The sequence below is a fragment of the Stylophora pistillata genome, chromosome 11, assembly GCF_964205215.1.
Source record: "Stylophora pistillata chromosome 11, jaStyPist1.2, whole genome shotgun sequence".
In the NCBI taxonomy this organism is placed as follows: domain Eukaryota; kingdom Metazoa; phylum Cnidaria; class Anthozoa; order Scleractinia; family Pocilloporidae; genus Stylophora; species Stylophora pistillata.
The window spans coordinates 30,367,990-30,383,895 of NC_142529.1; the positions used below are offsets into that span (position 1 = coordinate 30,367,990).

The window sequence follows — 15,906 nt, forward strand, 5'->3', positions numbered from 1 at the left end:
TCTTCGAACTAGATCCAATTGGTGACAAGGATTTACGCGATCGCTTGCTTGATCATTTGTTTGACTGGAATACAAATTTCTCTTCTTGTGTCCTTAATTACAACCGACTACAACAGGACATAAGCGTCAGATTTTGAACGGTGTTACTGGACGTCCTCATTTCAAACACGCGTCTGTTTTACTTTCTATAATTATTTTTTTATGATAATAGCGAGAGTGACAATGGAAGGCACTTGAATCTCAGTGTTACTCTCTCCACTCAGGAGTAAAAGTGGGTGCTGGTGAACCTTAGGGGGGAGGGGGGGAAGGAAGGAAGGAGGGAAACCAACAAATTGAAGGAGGGTTAAGCTGCAATGGACCAGGCGCAGTAGAATTACTTCTTGTTACTTTATACGTACAACAGAAAAGCGGACATTTTTCTGGTTGTGAGCGAGTCGCTTTTTATGCACCCTGTACCTTTATTTGTTCTAAAATGTTAAGCAATGGCGGTTCACAAAAGTCGACTGTCCTACAGGGAAGTCGTTGCAAAAATTAACTTTCGCGCCACGAACAACCTTGCGCAGATCTTCCCTTCTGAAGTTTACTTTAACTCGACCACGAAATTTAATTCAGAAAAACTAAAGCTTTTTCTTTCGCCATATTTTCTTCCGCAGAATTACACAGCTTAAAAATTGCCTTAATGCACCAATCATTCCTGTACCTTTTATTTGCATGTTATTTAATGCGCAGGCTTGACGAAACACGTCCGCTGGCCAAATGGAACGGAGACTCTTGATGAAGGGAAGTAGTCTACCATGTTACACATAAGTCATGCAGTTGTAATTGTCTCGACGTTGTACCTTGTCACGTACACGACCGTTAGTACTGGGTCGGTAGATGTCTTTTTCCAGTGTGTCACCTTTTTCAAACTCTGATTCTTGTTCGCCAGCACAGCAGCAGCATCTGCGCTTCCCCCATCGCCGTTCAGCGGGTGCACGCTTCTCGATAAATGCGGCTGCGGCGTTGAGCACGCTAGAAAACACGCATAGGCCGATCGTGGTCCAGGCGATGTGAAACGCGAGGTTTAGAGACCTAATAACTATGACTTTTGGTTTTCCGGTGCCCTTTTTGGAGGTTTCGTATCCTGCTATGTAATCACCGTACCCGATGGTAGTAAAAGTGACGACCCAAAAGTAACATGCTTCCAGATATGACCAGTCATCAAAATTCGATTGCATTGCGGCTCCTGAAAGTAGCATTATTACCATAAGCAAGAATGTGGCGATTGCACACTTTACTTCAACGTGATTCGGTTCTCGTCTGCAGCATTTGGTTTCAACAGATGCGATGGCAGAACTGATCCCGATCCTGATAAGCTCACCAACAGATTTAAATGCCAGGATTGTAACAGGAATGCCCAGAACTGCAAATACTATGCACAATGCCTGGCCAAGTCTGGTGGAAGGAGAAATGGCGCCATAACCTAAAAGGTTACACAAAAAAATCAGTGACGCTTCTATCTTTCTTTCCTTGCTACCCTCCATCTATTTAACGCTCGTTCCCCTGTCATCCGCCGTTTCTGAGTTCCTCCATCCCTTCCGTTGCGCCTCTCCCCACTCTGCCTCTTCATCCTTCCCTCTCTTCTTCTCCCTGAACCTCTTCCTACCTCTCTCTTCGCATCCCTGTTGCTCCCTCCTTCCTCCCTTACGACGCTCCTTACTCCCACACTGTCTCGACCCCTCCCTCCCTTACTCCCACACTGTTTCGACCCCTCCTTCCCTTACTCCCACACTGTCTCGACCCCTCCCTTACGACGCTCCTTACTCCCACACTGTCTCGACCCCTCCCTCCCTTACTCCCACACTGTCTCGACCCCTCCCTTCGCTTCAACGCCTTATCGATTTTAATCGCTCTGCTGAGAGAAAGTAGTTCCTTTCTTACGCCTTCCCATAATTTTTTTAAAAAAACCTTTCATTAAACATGTTTCATTTTTTTTTCTTTTCATCGACCTTTCCTCCGTTTTTCTTTCGTTCCCCTTTATAATTTAAAACAAGAGAATATAGACCACTTTCATAAATGGCTGCCGGATTAATATTCTTTTGTTTAAATTTAAATTAGCCCTTCTGGCCTCGCTTGAGATAATGTATTCTTTTGAATTTTGTACTGGAGAACGAGGCCAGAAGGGCTAATTTCAAGTTAAACAAAAGAATATTAATCCGGCAGCCATTTATGAAAGTGGTCTATTCTCTTGGTAAAAAGCACAAACAAGCCGAACATGGACACATTAGTCGTGCTTACCTATAGTGGTTAGTGTCTCAAAGGTGTACTGCAGCCCGTCAAAATAGTTCCACGCGGGCCCATCCAGACTAAGAGCCTCACTGGATAAATTAACAAACCTTTCAAATTCTTCTTGAGTTATGTTATACTCGGTTTCCATTTCATTTTGAAGACTTGCGAGTTTTTCATCTTTGGATTTCAATCTGCTCTTAGCGCTGGGACGCTCCACCTCGGCAAACACAAGTGCTCCAAGGGCTGCTAGCAGAAAAAAGGCGAGAACACGAAACGATGTTGTTCTCAACAACTGGCGAGTAGCTTTTGAACATCTGGACATAGTGGAATACCTGAAAATAAAACGATATAATGAATAACTAAAACCCCAGGGCTAGTGAGAAGGGGCTTTCGAGGGGCTGATGACTTTCCTTACCCAAAAAAGCCAACCTCGTTCCCAGGGCCTTTTCCCTAAAAGGATGAAGAGACAAAGCAACCTCATATGACGCCCATCCCCCAAACTACTGTTCGCCTCTCGTTCCCAGCTCTCTTCGTGTATCTCCGAATTTTCAGTTTCGATCTATAGCTTGCTTGGCAGGAGAGAAAAACCAAGATATCAAATGATATCAGTGGTTCGAGTCCCGTACAGGCCTGAAATTTTTTTCAGGTCTGATTTTCACTATTGCTCAAATAGTGCTTTACTGCGAAGGATCGTTCTCATATACGTCTCATAACCGCAGTTCACACATATGTTTCATATGTTTGTTGTTGTTTGATTTATCATCTACGGGTTTATATCGAATTAATTTGATGGCCTGCTCCCAGTTGGCTTGTTAGCTCAATTGGTAGAGCGCTGCACTAGTATCGCAGAGGTCAGTGGTTCGAGTCCCGTACAGGCCTGAAATTTTTTTCAGGTCTGATTTTCACTATTGCTCAAATAGTGCTTTACTGCGAAGGATCGTTCTCATATACGTCTCATAACCGCAGTTCACACATATGTTTCATATGTTTGTTGTTGTTTGATATCAAATGGTTGTTGTCGCACCCGAAATTACAAGGAAGATGAACTCAACTTCTCCAACTTTCAGGTCGACATTAGCTCCTACTGAACTGAAATAAAAATCCTAAGTTTTATGGTGAACCAAGACCAATGTAAGCGGGTAAAAGGCTGTTAGTTTGCTGCTTCGGATGTTTCGCACGGACAGTGACGAAAAAAGATATCTGTACATGTTGCACTTCTTTGCAAATTTGGTAAATTTTAAAAGATTAAGCCCGCTTCTTTGACCGGGTTATGGCATAGTATTTTAAGAACTTATACACATAAGAGAGTCAATATCATTTTGATCGCCTTACTCAGAGGTTGGTGAGCAAACACCTCAAAGTTGTCCGACAGATGAGAACTGCTGTTAATATAACGATCTGGTCCTGCATACTCGAGCAAATATATTTCTAAATACCTAACAAATCGTCTTTACAAAGCTCAGCATCATTTTTTAAAAAATTTCATTGCTATGAACCTACCTCAATGAATTCCCACGACTAAAACAATTCAAACTACCATACCGAGCAGGATGGTCGAGTTTCAAGAAATCCTCGCGGCAAAATACGGTCCCTACGAAGTTTAGACGTCTTTCGCGTGTTTTATCGCTCCTAATCACTCCTCAGATCTTGAGCAGGTGAACCGATTGTCTTTGTTTTGAAATCTTGTATGCAAATGACTTTATTTACTACCATTTCATTAGGGGCAGATGTTCTCCAACACAAACTCTGTGTCTCAGTCGGTAGGGACCTTAAGAAACCACGACGGCGACGACAAAGAGGAAGTGGAAAAACAAGAGATCTAATTGCCAGAACAATAGCTCAGCACGTGCGTTTTGAAACTTTGTACATTTCTTAGCCGTCCTATGCAAAACAACAACTAAAAATCGCCAAAACTTGCGTCGTCTGCGAACCGAAACCGCGACGGCAAATTATTTTAATTTCCATTTGGAACTCAACGGCTACTTTATACGTCATGCTGAAGTTGAGCTGTGGCGCTGTATGAGACAGTAAGCTCCTGCAGCCATTTTTTAAATTCTAACTAAGAGTAGAAATTCATTTTTTATTCGAAGTCTTCCTTGGCGTCGCCGTCGTAGTTTCTTAAGGTCCCTGGTGGCGCATCAAGACCGCGAAATTGAATGATCCGCGGTGTGGTACAACCCTGAGGGAGTCTAAAAAATGGTCTTTGTCCACAGACTAGGACAAATGATGAAATAGTAACCTTTCTTCATTCAAAATTCGAGCTTGTAATTTCTTAGCCCTCGTTTAACCATCTTTTTTTACTTCTATATGGTAGCGAGCAACTCCAATAAAACCATTTGCACATGGACATATGACCAGGATATCAATTTTATTTTTTTAATTGTTTTATATAAAATCGAAAAATAGTTCCGCGATCCTTGACTCGATCGTTTGTAAACTCTTTCTCAAAGGTCTGCGGCATAATATTTGTCTTTTAGGTGAGAATAATTAAAATTTTCAAAAACTACTTTCTTTTTAAATTACTTCAAAAAAAGATACTAAAAGAATTAAATTTTCCTCCTTTAGGTCATCGAGTGTTACTACCCAGGAAAATATTCTTGTTTTAATTGAAAGTGTGTTCTCATTTTAACCGTTAGATGAATCGTACAAACCTTACTCATTTCAGTTTACAATTTTAAGTAAAAGGCAGACGTTTTGCAAATACACTCGATCGAAAAAAGAGTATTTTTGAAAGAGCAAAACGCGCTGTTTATCAGATCTTGGCAACTGATTAACACCTCAGTGTAAGGCAGAGTGGAAAAGGCCTTTGTCACTAGGTTTTCATGTCAGTAAACTTAAAATTTTGTAGTTTGTATCATCACTAATCTACATGATGGAGATCAAAGTGATCGATTACAGCTTTTTAAAAAATTCATTCGTTTAATGATAGCCAATCAGGGACCAGCAAGGCTCAGTTACGAAAACACGCCAACATTTAGTAGCGAGTCGTTTTTGAAAACCCAATGGACAATTTATCAGACATAGAGTTGTAAAAGAGTCGTCGTAAAGGTAGTTTTTGGAAAACTTGGTTGATTTTTAAAACTTGCGCAGTTTAAACAATGCACTTTTCAAGGGATAAAGGTACTGTTACCTTCGCCAGAATTAAAATTTTAATCGAAAACGTTTCGACCCTTTGAAAAATATGGCACGCATTTGAGTTTGATATTCTACAGCTAGTTAAATTTTCCTAGATCGATGACAATCGATACATTTATCGTCAAATCCTTGACCTAATGTTTTTGCCTTTGTTTTGTATTTTTACCATCTGTCGTTGACACAATATTAGAGTGCTATTTTAATGCATGCGCAGTGTCGATTGAATCTTTTACTGTGATGGGAAATAATGTTACCTTTGTCGACAGTCGAGAGGTTTTTTGAAACTTTTTGTCTCAAGATAATCCAGCCGAAATTTGGTTCTAGGACTGTTTTTTTTTAATAACTAGCGTGCGCGCTTGAGTTATTCATTTACCGTACAGACAATTCAAGCTGTTACAACAAACATTGTTTTAATCCCCGCAAATCTAGAATTCAAGTAAAATTTCATATTTCACCCTCTGAAAATGAAATGTTTTTCCAATCTTTGTCCGCCAATTTTTTAATCGTGGCTGAGCCGGAAAACTGCATGAGAGTTTATTTTAGCAAAAATTGTTGCAGTAACGTATGTTACGAACTAATTTTGTATTCGCCATGCGGTAAAAATTGTACAACTCGAGATGGATGTACAATGGCCAGTTAAAAACTTAGATTTTGAAACAAAAACAGCAACATTTTAGGTTGGAACACCCCTACATCGATATTGCGTGCTAGGAAACAAAGGCCAATGTTTAAATGAACACGAATTCTGAAACGACCTCAAAGAAACAAGCATTGTTCGAGAAATACGAAAGGGTACACTTACCTCATTCAAATGCAACAAACAACAACAACACTGTATTGACACAACCACTGCCGGCGTTCTGAATAAACTTTTTACGCTAGATACGGGCAGAGTCGATAGATAGACGACCTGTTATTCTGTCAGCGCGCAGTCCAAACTCTGATGTCAGGTGATATCTTTGGATTGAGTGTTTTAGACAGAGCTAACAGCCTGGGTTGTCTTAAGACGAATTAGTGGTTAAATAAATGACAGGATCAAAGATGGCTCGACGACTACAGCCGTAACTAAGCGACTAATCCAATATTTGAGGTTATTAAAACTCAGCTCGATGACACGTAAGACATACGACAGGACGTGAGCAAGATATAGGGGGAAAGAACGCAGCCTATCTAAAAACAAGACTACAATGATTGGTAAAAGTCTTCTGCTACTTTTGATTTTTTTTTTTTTTTTTTTTTTTTTCAATTTCACCAGTATCTCCGTCTTTGCCCCATTTTAATGTTTCCTGGTGTTAAAAAAAAATTATCACTTATTTCTTACGACACTTTCTGGGAAAAAGGGCGGACTTTCAATATTAAAACTTATCAAAGCTAAAATACAAAATTTCCGGTTACTATTTTGAATGGAGGGTTATCCCCTAATGGTCAATAATGCAATCATGATGCACAAATGTCTCAAAGGACGGTCACCTAGTTATCTGTCAAATAAATTTTCAACTAGAGCTACTATTCACGATAGAAAGACGAGATATAGCGATAGTTTAAATATTCCATCAAGTAGAATCAATGCTGGCATACGCGCCTTTTATTAACGTGGCGTAAAAGTATGGAATAATTTAAGTAAATTTAAGTAAAGATTTAAGGGGAATCACAAGTACTAAGGTCTTTAAGAGACGTTTAATTAAAGAACTGATTTGTAACATGAACGATCTTTGATGATAATTGTTGTTTGCATATAGTAATTAAGTAATATATAAGTAATACGAAAGTATAAGTATAAGTTATTTATTTAGTTTTACTATTGATGCTGAAAAGCCCTTTTCAGGGATGCTCAATAAAGTGTATGTATGTATGTATGTATGTTTGTTTGTATGTATGTATGTATGTATGATTGTATGATTGTATGTATGTATGTATGTATGTATGTAAAGGTCAAGGCCAAGTTCATTGTTTTGGCACTCACTCACTCATTGTAATCGTATTAAAAGTTCCCATCAGTGAGCTAATGATTTCACTCCCACTTATGATTGCACGCAGCTACATATCTGTTGCCACCATGATAACAATGTCGCAAAGGTTTAATCCTAAGGCTTTTATCTTCTGTTTGCTAAATGAAAATGAGTCTTCAAAACGCTAAAAGTCGTTTAAAAGATAAAAACTAAAAGAAACGATCATGGTTGATCATTGTTTGTTTCTCTGTGTGACTATTTTCTTGTTTGTTCGTCTGTGGTGGCCTGGAGAGGGTGGGTCTTGTAGCTAGGGAACTTGTTGTTAAACTTGAAAACGAGGTAATGACATCTACCTCAAACTTTGGTAACCAGCCTCTAAGCCCACCCCGACCCCGTTGATCAAACACTTTGGGAAGTGTTTAGAGGTTGTTTTCCAGAGGAAGGCAAGTTGTTGTTAAATCAAATGATCTTAGACTTTCTAGAGCTGTAGTTCTGACCGTGACGAGGTTTAGTCTAAACTTTCTCTTGCAATCAGAAAAAAAAGTAAACTATCGCGCCTGATTCCGCGAGCTGTAAGTTTAAGAGAAGGATCCTTCGCGATTGTGGCTGAAACCGGTTATTCAAACATTTCCCCACGGATTTTATCATTTGATCCCTTTCATTATAACCAATTGCAAGTTACTGGCGAAAATACAATACATATAATCCGAACTTCGAGTATTTCCGCAGAGCTTCATTATGATATCATACAAATGTTAGTCGAGTCAAATCGAATTAAGTCATTAATCACTTGACCTGCAATAGTAGCGGAAACAATCACCATCCTCATAATATGTTAATCTAATTTTAAAATACGATTTCTTCGAGAAGATGCCGGTAAATAATATGTATTTGTACTATTATTTAGCAAAGAAAGCACTAACTAGTTGCAAGCTAAGTTTAACAACGTTTCGTCATGTTTTATTTATGTCTCTGATCGCCCAGTTGTCACGCGCAAAAAAGGAGGGCTGCATTGACATAAAGAAAGTGATGTCACCTATAAAGGACGGGGGAGGGGAGGGAGAGGGGCGGGATGAAACAAAAGAAACATAAGGGAAAGGAGAAACTATAAAACATTTTGTTTCAGTTTTTTTAGTTTGTTTGTTTGTTTTTGTTGTTGTTGTCGTTGTTTGTATTTTTTTTCAGGAAATCCTCTTACTAGTAGAGGAAAATGAACCTTTTAATTGAGAACAAGGCTAATAGATTTTCTTCAGGCGAAATAACATATCTTGATATTCACTTTAAAACACAATGGAATGAACCAGTAACTGGACATAAACTGAAAATCGACACATTTTTGTAAATGCCAATTGAATAGAATGTGGCTTTTTACAACTATCATGAAAATAGCAACGTTTTCTAAACTACATGATAATTGCTGATTTGCTGGAACAGATGGTCCAGTATTTGAGGGACCGTAATTAAAATTGTGATATTTGGTTGTAAACCTTACCGAAACAAAGGTTTTACTGACATCCTCTGAAGCTGCACAAATCAAATTTGCGGTCGATGATTTTATATTCTCATATCCCAAGCAGGTTGGCTTTTTCTCTAAAAAACGAAACAGTGGTGACGTTAAGGAAGTTGAAAGGTATAACTGGTATTTTTCAAATCATATTTTCAAAGGAAACGTTTTAAATACAATGCGTGGTTACTTTCATCAGAAAAGTAAGTGAAATTAAAAATAAATTTGCTAAGAAAATTTGCGTTTGACGTGCAAATATGGTTTCCAATTGTCATAGTCTAAACTACTAATGGACAGTTATAGACCGCTGTTTATTCAGGTGAAAAAAATCATTCTGTCGTGTAAATAAAATGTCTCTAATTTCCCTTCGCAGGTTTCTATCATTTGCATGAATATTTGGCGATTTTGGCGGCGAAACATGAATCATATGGCCTGCATAGCCGTACTCATGTGCACGACAATAAGTCACTTATCCACCACTGTGTCATCCCAAACTGATATGCACGTTCGGCATTATCCGCCCGGTTGGTTTGAAGCGCCCAGCTCCTTTGAAGATTTCCCAGTTGCGCAGATAGCCAGTGAAACCGTGACTGTTATAAACCCATGGTTATACCTGCAAAGAATGGGGATTTTCAGATTGATGGTGCAGTATACCCAAGGGTACTTCAATTCCTGGGGGTATAACAACACAGGGAATCTTCTTTGGGGACTTCCGCTCCAGTTCGGTTGGCAAATGTCCTCTGGACGTCTTAGCGATATGGCAGTTGGTCAGGGTCGTTGTGCTGAGTCTCTCTGTGTGTCCCCAAACAGCTGGTGGGCCGATATGAATTACTACCTCTCCGTTCTACCGTTTCTGGGCGCCTTGAAAGCTGGGCTGTTTCCTCTCTTAAAACATCCTGTTTATATTTCTAAGCCAGCTAATGTGAGCGACGTGGTCAAAGATAAGTTCTGTACAAGTATTGAAGAATGTACAGAAAAACACCCTGAGGTTATAAACGATTGGGCTGACTTCTTTGCACAAGTTAAAGGTGGTTCCGACGATGGTAACCATGACGTAACGATCGCCCTCATGTGGAAAGCGCATACTACATCGATATTGACAGGTAAAACTCAGTCTGTCGAATAAGACAAAAATCTTGGTATTCATTTTAAAATTTATTCAATTTACAATCCAGACGTACTTTCCACCTTTTTTTTTAAATTTGGTTATTCATTTTTTTGGACAAGCCTAATTTCCTTTTACTACACGGAAATTTTCACTTGAGCATCAAAATTGAATTGGTTTGCTTTACTTCAGTCTGTGATTAGTCCATTTAACTCGCACCATTCTCTCAGCCAGTCACAGACAAATTTGAAACCAATCGCAATTTGCTCAATCACGCTTTTCTGCGCTTCAAGCCTCGTTTCGGCTCTGAGCCCTCATTGGCCCCTTCTGATGGTTTTCTGTTGTAATAATCCGTTATAAAAAAAAAACTTTCTGAGTACGCATTCTTCCCATTTAGCACAACCACTCTTCACTGAAGAGGTCAGTCTTATGTCTTTACCTGAGAGAAAATTTGGTGTGGGCTGGGCCCTACTTGTGGAGTTCATCGCAACGACTTACTTCCAAACAAACCTCAATAATACCGCTGACCAACAGACTGCCCTGCCGCCACGAATCTTGAGGGGCAGCGACAAAGTTCCTTTCATCCCAGATTTTACCGCGGCACAAAATCGTGTCCTTTTGGCTATCAATCTTTTCCACAGTACCAATGTTGACACCAAAGGGCTATTACTGAAGGTCTGGCGAAGGGCCATGTGCTCTCCCAAGGGGCGCGCTGTAGGAAGGAGCCTTCTGGAGAGCATTAAAGATGACCCTTGGATCATTACTCGAAAGTTATTCAAGCTTCTTTGGGGCTTGTTTATCTACCCTTGTAAGGGTTAGGTCACTAAATAATAATGAATAACAGAATTTTCATGTTTTCTTTTTTATCTCCTTTTCTCACTTTATTCTTTGGGTTAAGGGTTGATCTCATTTCGGTAACGTAATTGTCACGCAAACTCGCAACATTTTGTTGAGTGGTCACGCAACACTTTTATCCAAATCACTAACGACGTTTGAATTTGCCACAACACATGTGACAAGCTCTACTGGGTGTCGAGCTCTGACGTCGGCTGCAGATGAAAAACTGTGAGAAAAATCGATCATTAATTTTCGCTAAAATTACGATAAAAGACCTCGTTACTGAACGCATACACTCATTTTTTTTATTTTAAAGTGATGGCCAGCAAAGCCTTATTCTACTTTTAGTGTCTAATACAGGTCTCCGAAAAGTCACACATTAAAGAAAGAAATACAATCATCTCAGGTCAGTCATTTGTAGGCCCAGCTGTAGAAGCCTTCCGGACAGACATAATTTCTGTGTGATTTTTAGTCTCGCGAGGCGAGCGCGAAAACTGATTTACACCCGAGAGGAGGGGGCGACGCTTTGTTCTGAACTGACCGCACCGGCTCAGCACCTATATTTGCCAACATACGCTCCATAAAAAAGGTATGCAAATATATTTCGTTCCATGGAACTTCTTCATCTCTTTTCACAAGGCAGTATGTTACACGTGTTTTCAGTTTCCTGTAACCCCTTCTATGATAGCAAACGTGTGTAGCCCTACCCTTCCTGCTAGGAGAAACGTTTCCCTAGGGGGTAGGGGGAACCGGAGGGTACGTAAACTACTTTTATGAAAACTGCTCCCCCCCTCCCCCCATATCCATACTTTAAATCATATCGAGCAACTGAAACCTTTCATTTTTATCTAGTAATGGAGAATTTTTTGCGGGTCATGGCGCCTACTCGAGAATTTCTAGACTCTCTCATCAAACGTTTCCCAGGTAACTCGTTCATCTTTCGTGAAGACGAGCCATAAGCAGGCCTGCGGTCAGCTACGGTGACCGCTGGCTTATTGTCAACCAGAACATACTGACTAAATATGGCGTGTAGATCTGGTGTAAGTGTGCGCGCTACCGAAGGAATGGTACTCTCTCTGCTGCTGTTAGACGTTGAAGATGCGCTTTTAACACGTGTAATCTCCAATTCGTTATTACGTTTAAGATCTTTGTGAACAACCGACCACCTATCCACAAGGCCAATTTTTCGAGTCACCGCGGGCTCACTATGGGTCGTTAGTCGTGAAAATGTCCGCGAATTGCATGGTGTAATCACAATTTTGTTCCCGCGACCGAGTTCTAGCGACGTCTGCGGCCGGGGTCGATGAGCAATCAACTGCACGGACTTCTCAAATTTCTCTTTTTCCAAGTTTCGCCTGACCTTTTTGGCCCATTCTTTACCATTTAAGAAAAACTCCGTGTCCCGCACATCAACCGACGCATTCGCTTCCGTTTTCAGGATCCACGCGCATTCCCAGTTAGCCATCTTGGCCGCTAACAAATATGCAGAAAAGCCTTTCTTGTTTCTCAAATCCACACTAAGTCTGTATTTTAACAAAATATTTAACACTTCACGCAATGTGGGCACACTGCCCGACATAGCCGCGTACATCAGGGGGGTGTTGCCATCTTTATCAGCCAAATTAATATCGCAGTCGTCTTCTATGAGAAGTTTAACAAGCTTAGAATGTCCATGTTGGCAGGCATACGACAAGGCAGTCCTTCCTTGGTTATCAACGGCTTCCACCCGTGCCCCTCGGCCCAGTAGAAGACGAGCAATTCGAGTCGCTAAGGAATCCTTTGGACCACACGCGGCAATCATAAGAGGCGACCGACCCTCGTTGTCAACTATGGTTGATTTAACGCCGATATCCAAAAGCAAACGAATCTGATGAAGTCTTCCAGAACACACAGCTTGGTTCAGACAAGAAGACGACATCTCTCTCTTCCACGGTGCTAAACAAAAAGGTGCAAATCAAATGTCCTTTCGGATCTCAAGCTGACGAAGCAATATTCCTCAGCTGACAAACCGTTTCCTGAGACCTCCTCCTGATTACTTAACTAATATCCAAATTCGTCTGAAAATATTAATGACTCCACTCGAAATCGTAGATTTTGGATGAAGCTATCGATCGAAGAGGTAAACAAGTAAGATCTTTGTTTAATATGGCAACAGAGAGGTATCTTGTTCACCCCATTCACAAGTCCCCCGGGAACTGTACTCTCTCAATAATCGCTTTCTAATGACCTGTCGGCGAGATATAATAATAGACTATCAGTTGAAAGCGCTGGATTAAGAGAGTTATGAACTTAGACACGTCCGCACGACACACATCACTGGTATTCAATAAAGCAATAATATCCTAAGGCTCAATTTTCACACATCAATACGTGATCAATATTAGCCTTAAGCTAAAATTGCATCTTTTTATAACCATGAAGTTGTAAACATTGTCACAATATTTCTGACGTAAACGGGATAGGAATGTTTGAATGTTGATGACAGATGCAAAGTTGTTTAGGAGACTCCTGAACACTTATGTTTACTACACACAGGTCAATGTAGTTAAAAGTATCCGTAAACAACAAGAACACTTTCAAACCTCAAAGTAGCTTGCAGAACAGACGTTATTTTTTGCATTTTTGAGGCAAACGAAGGCAAGCGCGAAATGTGAGTTACGTTGAAGGGGGAGCTGAAAAAAAATTTAAAAAATTCAACCCTTGGTGCAATAATTATTTTGAAAACGAACTGTCCTTTGCAAAGAACGAGAGTACTCTCGTGTTTCTATGGTTACTGGCCGAGTCTATTAAACACTTCATTTCCAAAAATCTACAAAATTCTTCACTAGTCAGTCCATATTATAAATTTGTTACGGGTCTTACATGTAGATATACCCTGCGAGCAGAGGTTCCTTCGATCTTGCTAGAAAAGCCGGGAAGTGAAGACTCTCTTCCTTTTCTAAACGTTTCTAGAAAGATCGAAGGGGCCTCTGCTCTCAGGTAATGTAGATATCATCTTCCAGTTCACACGTCTTTTCCTGTGCCATTTTGATTTGCTAATGTACTGATATCAGTAAGAGAAGTTACATATTGATTAAATGTGGACGTCTGGGGTTGACTTCTTAGCACAAAGAAAGGAAAAATAAACAGAGTGGACAGGCGAGAGCGAAGGTCAAGAACGTTATTTGCGTACGTAAATGATGCCACTTCAGTCGAAGCTTTAAGTGAAGCATGTTAAATGCTGTATGGGCCAAGGTCGATTTCCAACGAAATGCCCCCGGCATCTTCGTAGCGTATCCAGGGGTTCTCTAACACTAGAAATTCTCGAAATATGAGCTGATAACCGGAGTCGAGTGAACCAATCAGAACAATGAAAAATTTTACCCTTAAACTAGTTATCCACCCTGACAACCCGAGTTTCTTTCACCTCGAATGTTATTGGATGAGGTCCACACAAAACAGAGGTAGGCAAATGTAAGGGAAAATAACACGCCACACGATACACAACAGTCGATATTTTCTGTTCAAGTTTTTTATTCAAAAGTACATTCAACGAAGAATACAATCTTTGGATTGGAATAACACTTTTAACTCCAAAGGATAAGCAAGACAAAATTTCTCCTTTCAATATCAAGCAGACAATTGATGAGGATAAAGAAAAAAAATCACTTAGGGTATTATTCATTGCTCCAATGCCGAATTCTGTAAAGTAACATCATAAGATTTGTATAGCACACAGTAAGGAGAACCAATGAGAACTTGGGAGTGAAAAGGATATGACGAGGAAAGACTGGAGAGGAATTAAAGTTTAATGAGAATTTCAGCGCTCGCGAAGAACGCAAAATAGCTCTTTGTTCACCATACCCGTGATGAGATGCTACCATCATTGCCCTGTCAAGGGACATTGGAAAGGAGTCTGAAATAAGCTCTCAAATAACGAAACACCATAACGTGATCTAGTCCCTAACTAGCCGCTGTCATCTACAAGATCGCGACGTGAACCCGACTGCGATTTATTTAGTACGACCTTTGTTTTCTTTGTGTATAAAGCAAAACTTGTTACGAGTGGGTTGATGTTTTCAGTGGTCAAACAAATTTCTATCTCCTAAAATAGAAGAAAGAACAAGAAATTGGCCACAAAAAGCAAATGTGAGTTGTATTCATACAGGTTGTTGGATCTGATCTCAATTGCCGAACTGATTATTTTGGGCACAATTCGTTCATTATTTGTTATCCTTTTTTGATCTATCATGAAGTAAGATCCGTAATAAATGCTTTTAGCGACGATTTACAGCCTTTAGAACATAGCTAGCAGAACCGCGCAATGAAATTCAATATTTGTAAGCGTGCTCAAAATTCCGATAGTGCACGCTGACAGCGTCAGCAAATCGCTTCGCCAGAAATTTTTTTTTCGCGCGAGCGGCCGATTGTTAGCGCGGGAAAAATAATATATTTCGCGACAATAATGGATACAAACAGAAACTCGGCCTACTAGTCCGAAAACGAAGACAATGTTTCGTCCTTTTCCCTTGGGCTAGAGTTCTTAAATGAGGCAGAAAAAGAGAAAAACAAAGGAAAAGGAGACTCGGCATCAGCGCCGTCACGATTCGCTTCAACTGATATTGTTGTCCATTTTTCCCGTCGGATTTGATGCACAATTCTACCGGCTATGTTCTAAAACAATTGGTTCATGCTTTCAGCTGTGCACTATCGAGAAGCTAGAAGCTAGTGCACTCAAGAAGCTAGAGTTGCCCTCGGCTATCGCCTCGGGCAACTCTTACGCTTCTTTCGTGCTCTCCAAACTTCCCGCGCGCTCCATAACTCGATAGTGCACGCTAAAGCATGAACCAATTGTTAATTTAAACTGCATACTTACCTAGTTAGTGGAGCAAGCGTCCTTTTTCTCTTTGCATTTTCTGGACATGCCTTTGGCTCAATGCGGGCGCAAGCAGAACGAATAGGTTATGTCACGCACAAGACGAGCTGTTTTTTTTTTTTTGCGCTCCTTCTCTTGCGCGTGGCTCTTCCCACACACGTTCCTCGCGCTTGCCCGCTCTGATAAATGCAAAATAAGCGATGCCTCGTTCGCAAGCTAATACTTACCATGCATAACTTCCGACGAGTCTCCT

The 15,906-nt window shown here is 40.4% G+C and overlaps 3 protein-coding genes across 4 annotated transcripts; 1 reads left to right on the forward strand and 2 right to left on the reverse strand.

The window, feature by feature from the left end:
* Nucleotides 1-662: 662 nt before the first annotated feature.
* LOC111321188 (potassium channel subfamily K member 9) lies at nt 663-6,343 on the reverse strand. Of its 2 annotated transcripts, none has more exons than XM_022923999.2 (3): nt 6,206-6,343; nt 2,278-2,600; nt 663-1,462 (listed from the first exon to the last, which is right to left on the reverse strand). In XM_022923999.2, exons 1-3 carry the CDS (start codon nt 6,208-6,210, stop codon nt 798-800), a joined length of 993 nt encoding a protein of 330 aa, XP_022779734.1. In that variant the 5' UTR covers nt 6,211-6,343; the 3' UTR covers nt 663-797. The 2 variants fall into 2 exon arrangements, with proteins under 2 accessions (XP_022779734.1, XP_022779735.1); XM_022924000.2 differs by lacking the exon at nt 6,206-6,343 and adding an exon at nt 3,769-3,906.
* Nucleotides 6,344-9,061: 2,718 nt separating this feature from the next.
* On the forward strand, nt 9,062-11,198 carry LOC111321242 (protein LEG1 homolog). Its single transcript, XM_088738509.1, has 2 exons — nt 9,062-9,959; nt 10,359-11,198. Exons 1-2 carry the CDS (start codon nt 9,245-9,247, stop codon nt 10,778-10,780), a joined length of 1,137 nt encoding a protein of 378 aa, XP_088594635.1. The 5' UTR covers nt 9,062-9,244; the 3' UTR covers nt 10,781-11,198.
* Nucleotides 11,078-13,132, reverse strand: LOC111321243 (uncharacterized). The gene has a single exon (XM_022924072.2). It carries the CDS (start codon nt 12,714-12,716, stop codon nt 11,643-11,645), a length of 1,074 nt encoding a protein of 357 aa, XP_022779807.2. The 5' UTR covers nt 12,717-13,132; the 3' UTR covers nt 11,078-11,642.
* Nucleotides 13,133-15,906: the final 2,774 nt, after the last annotated feature.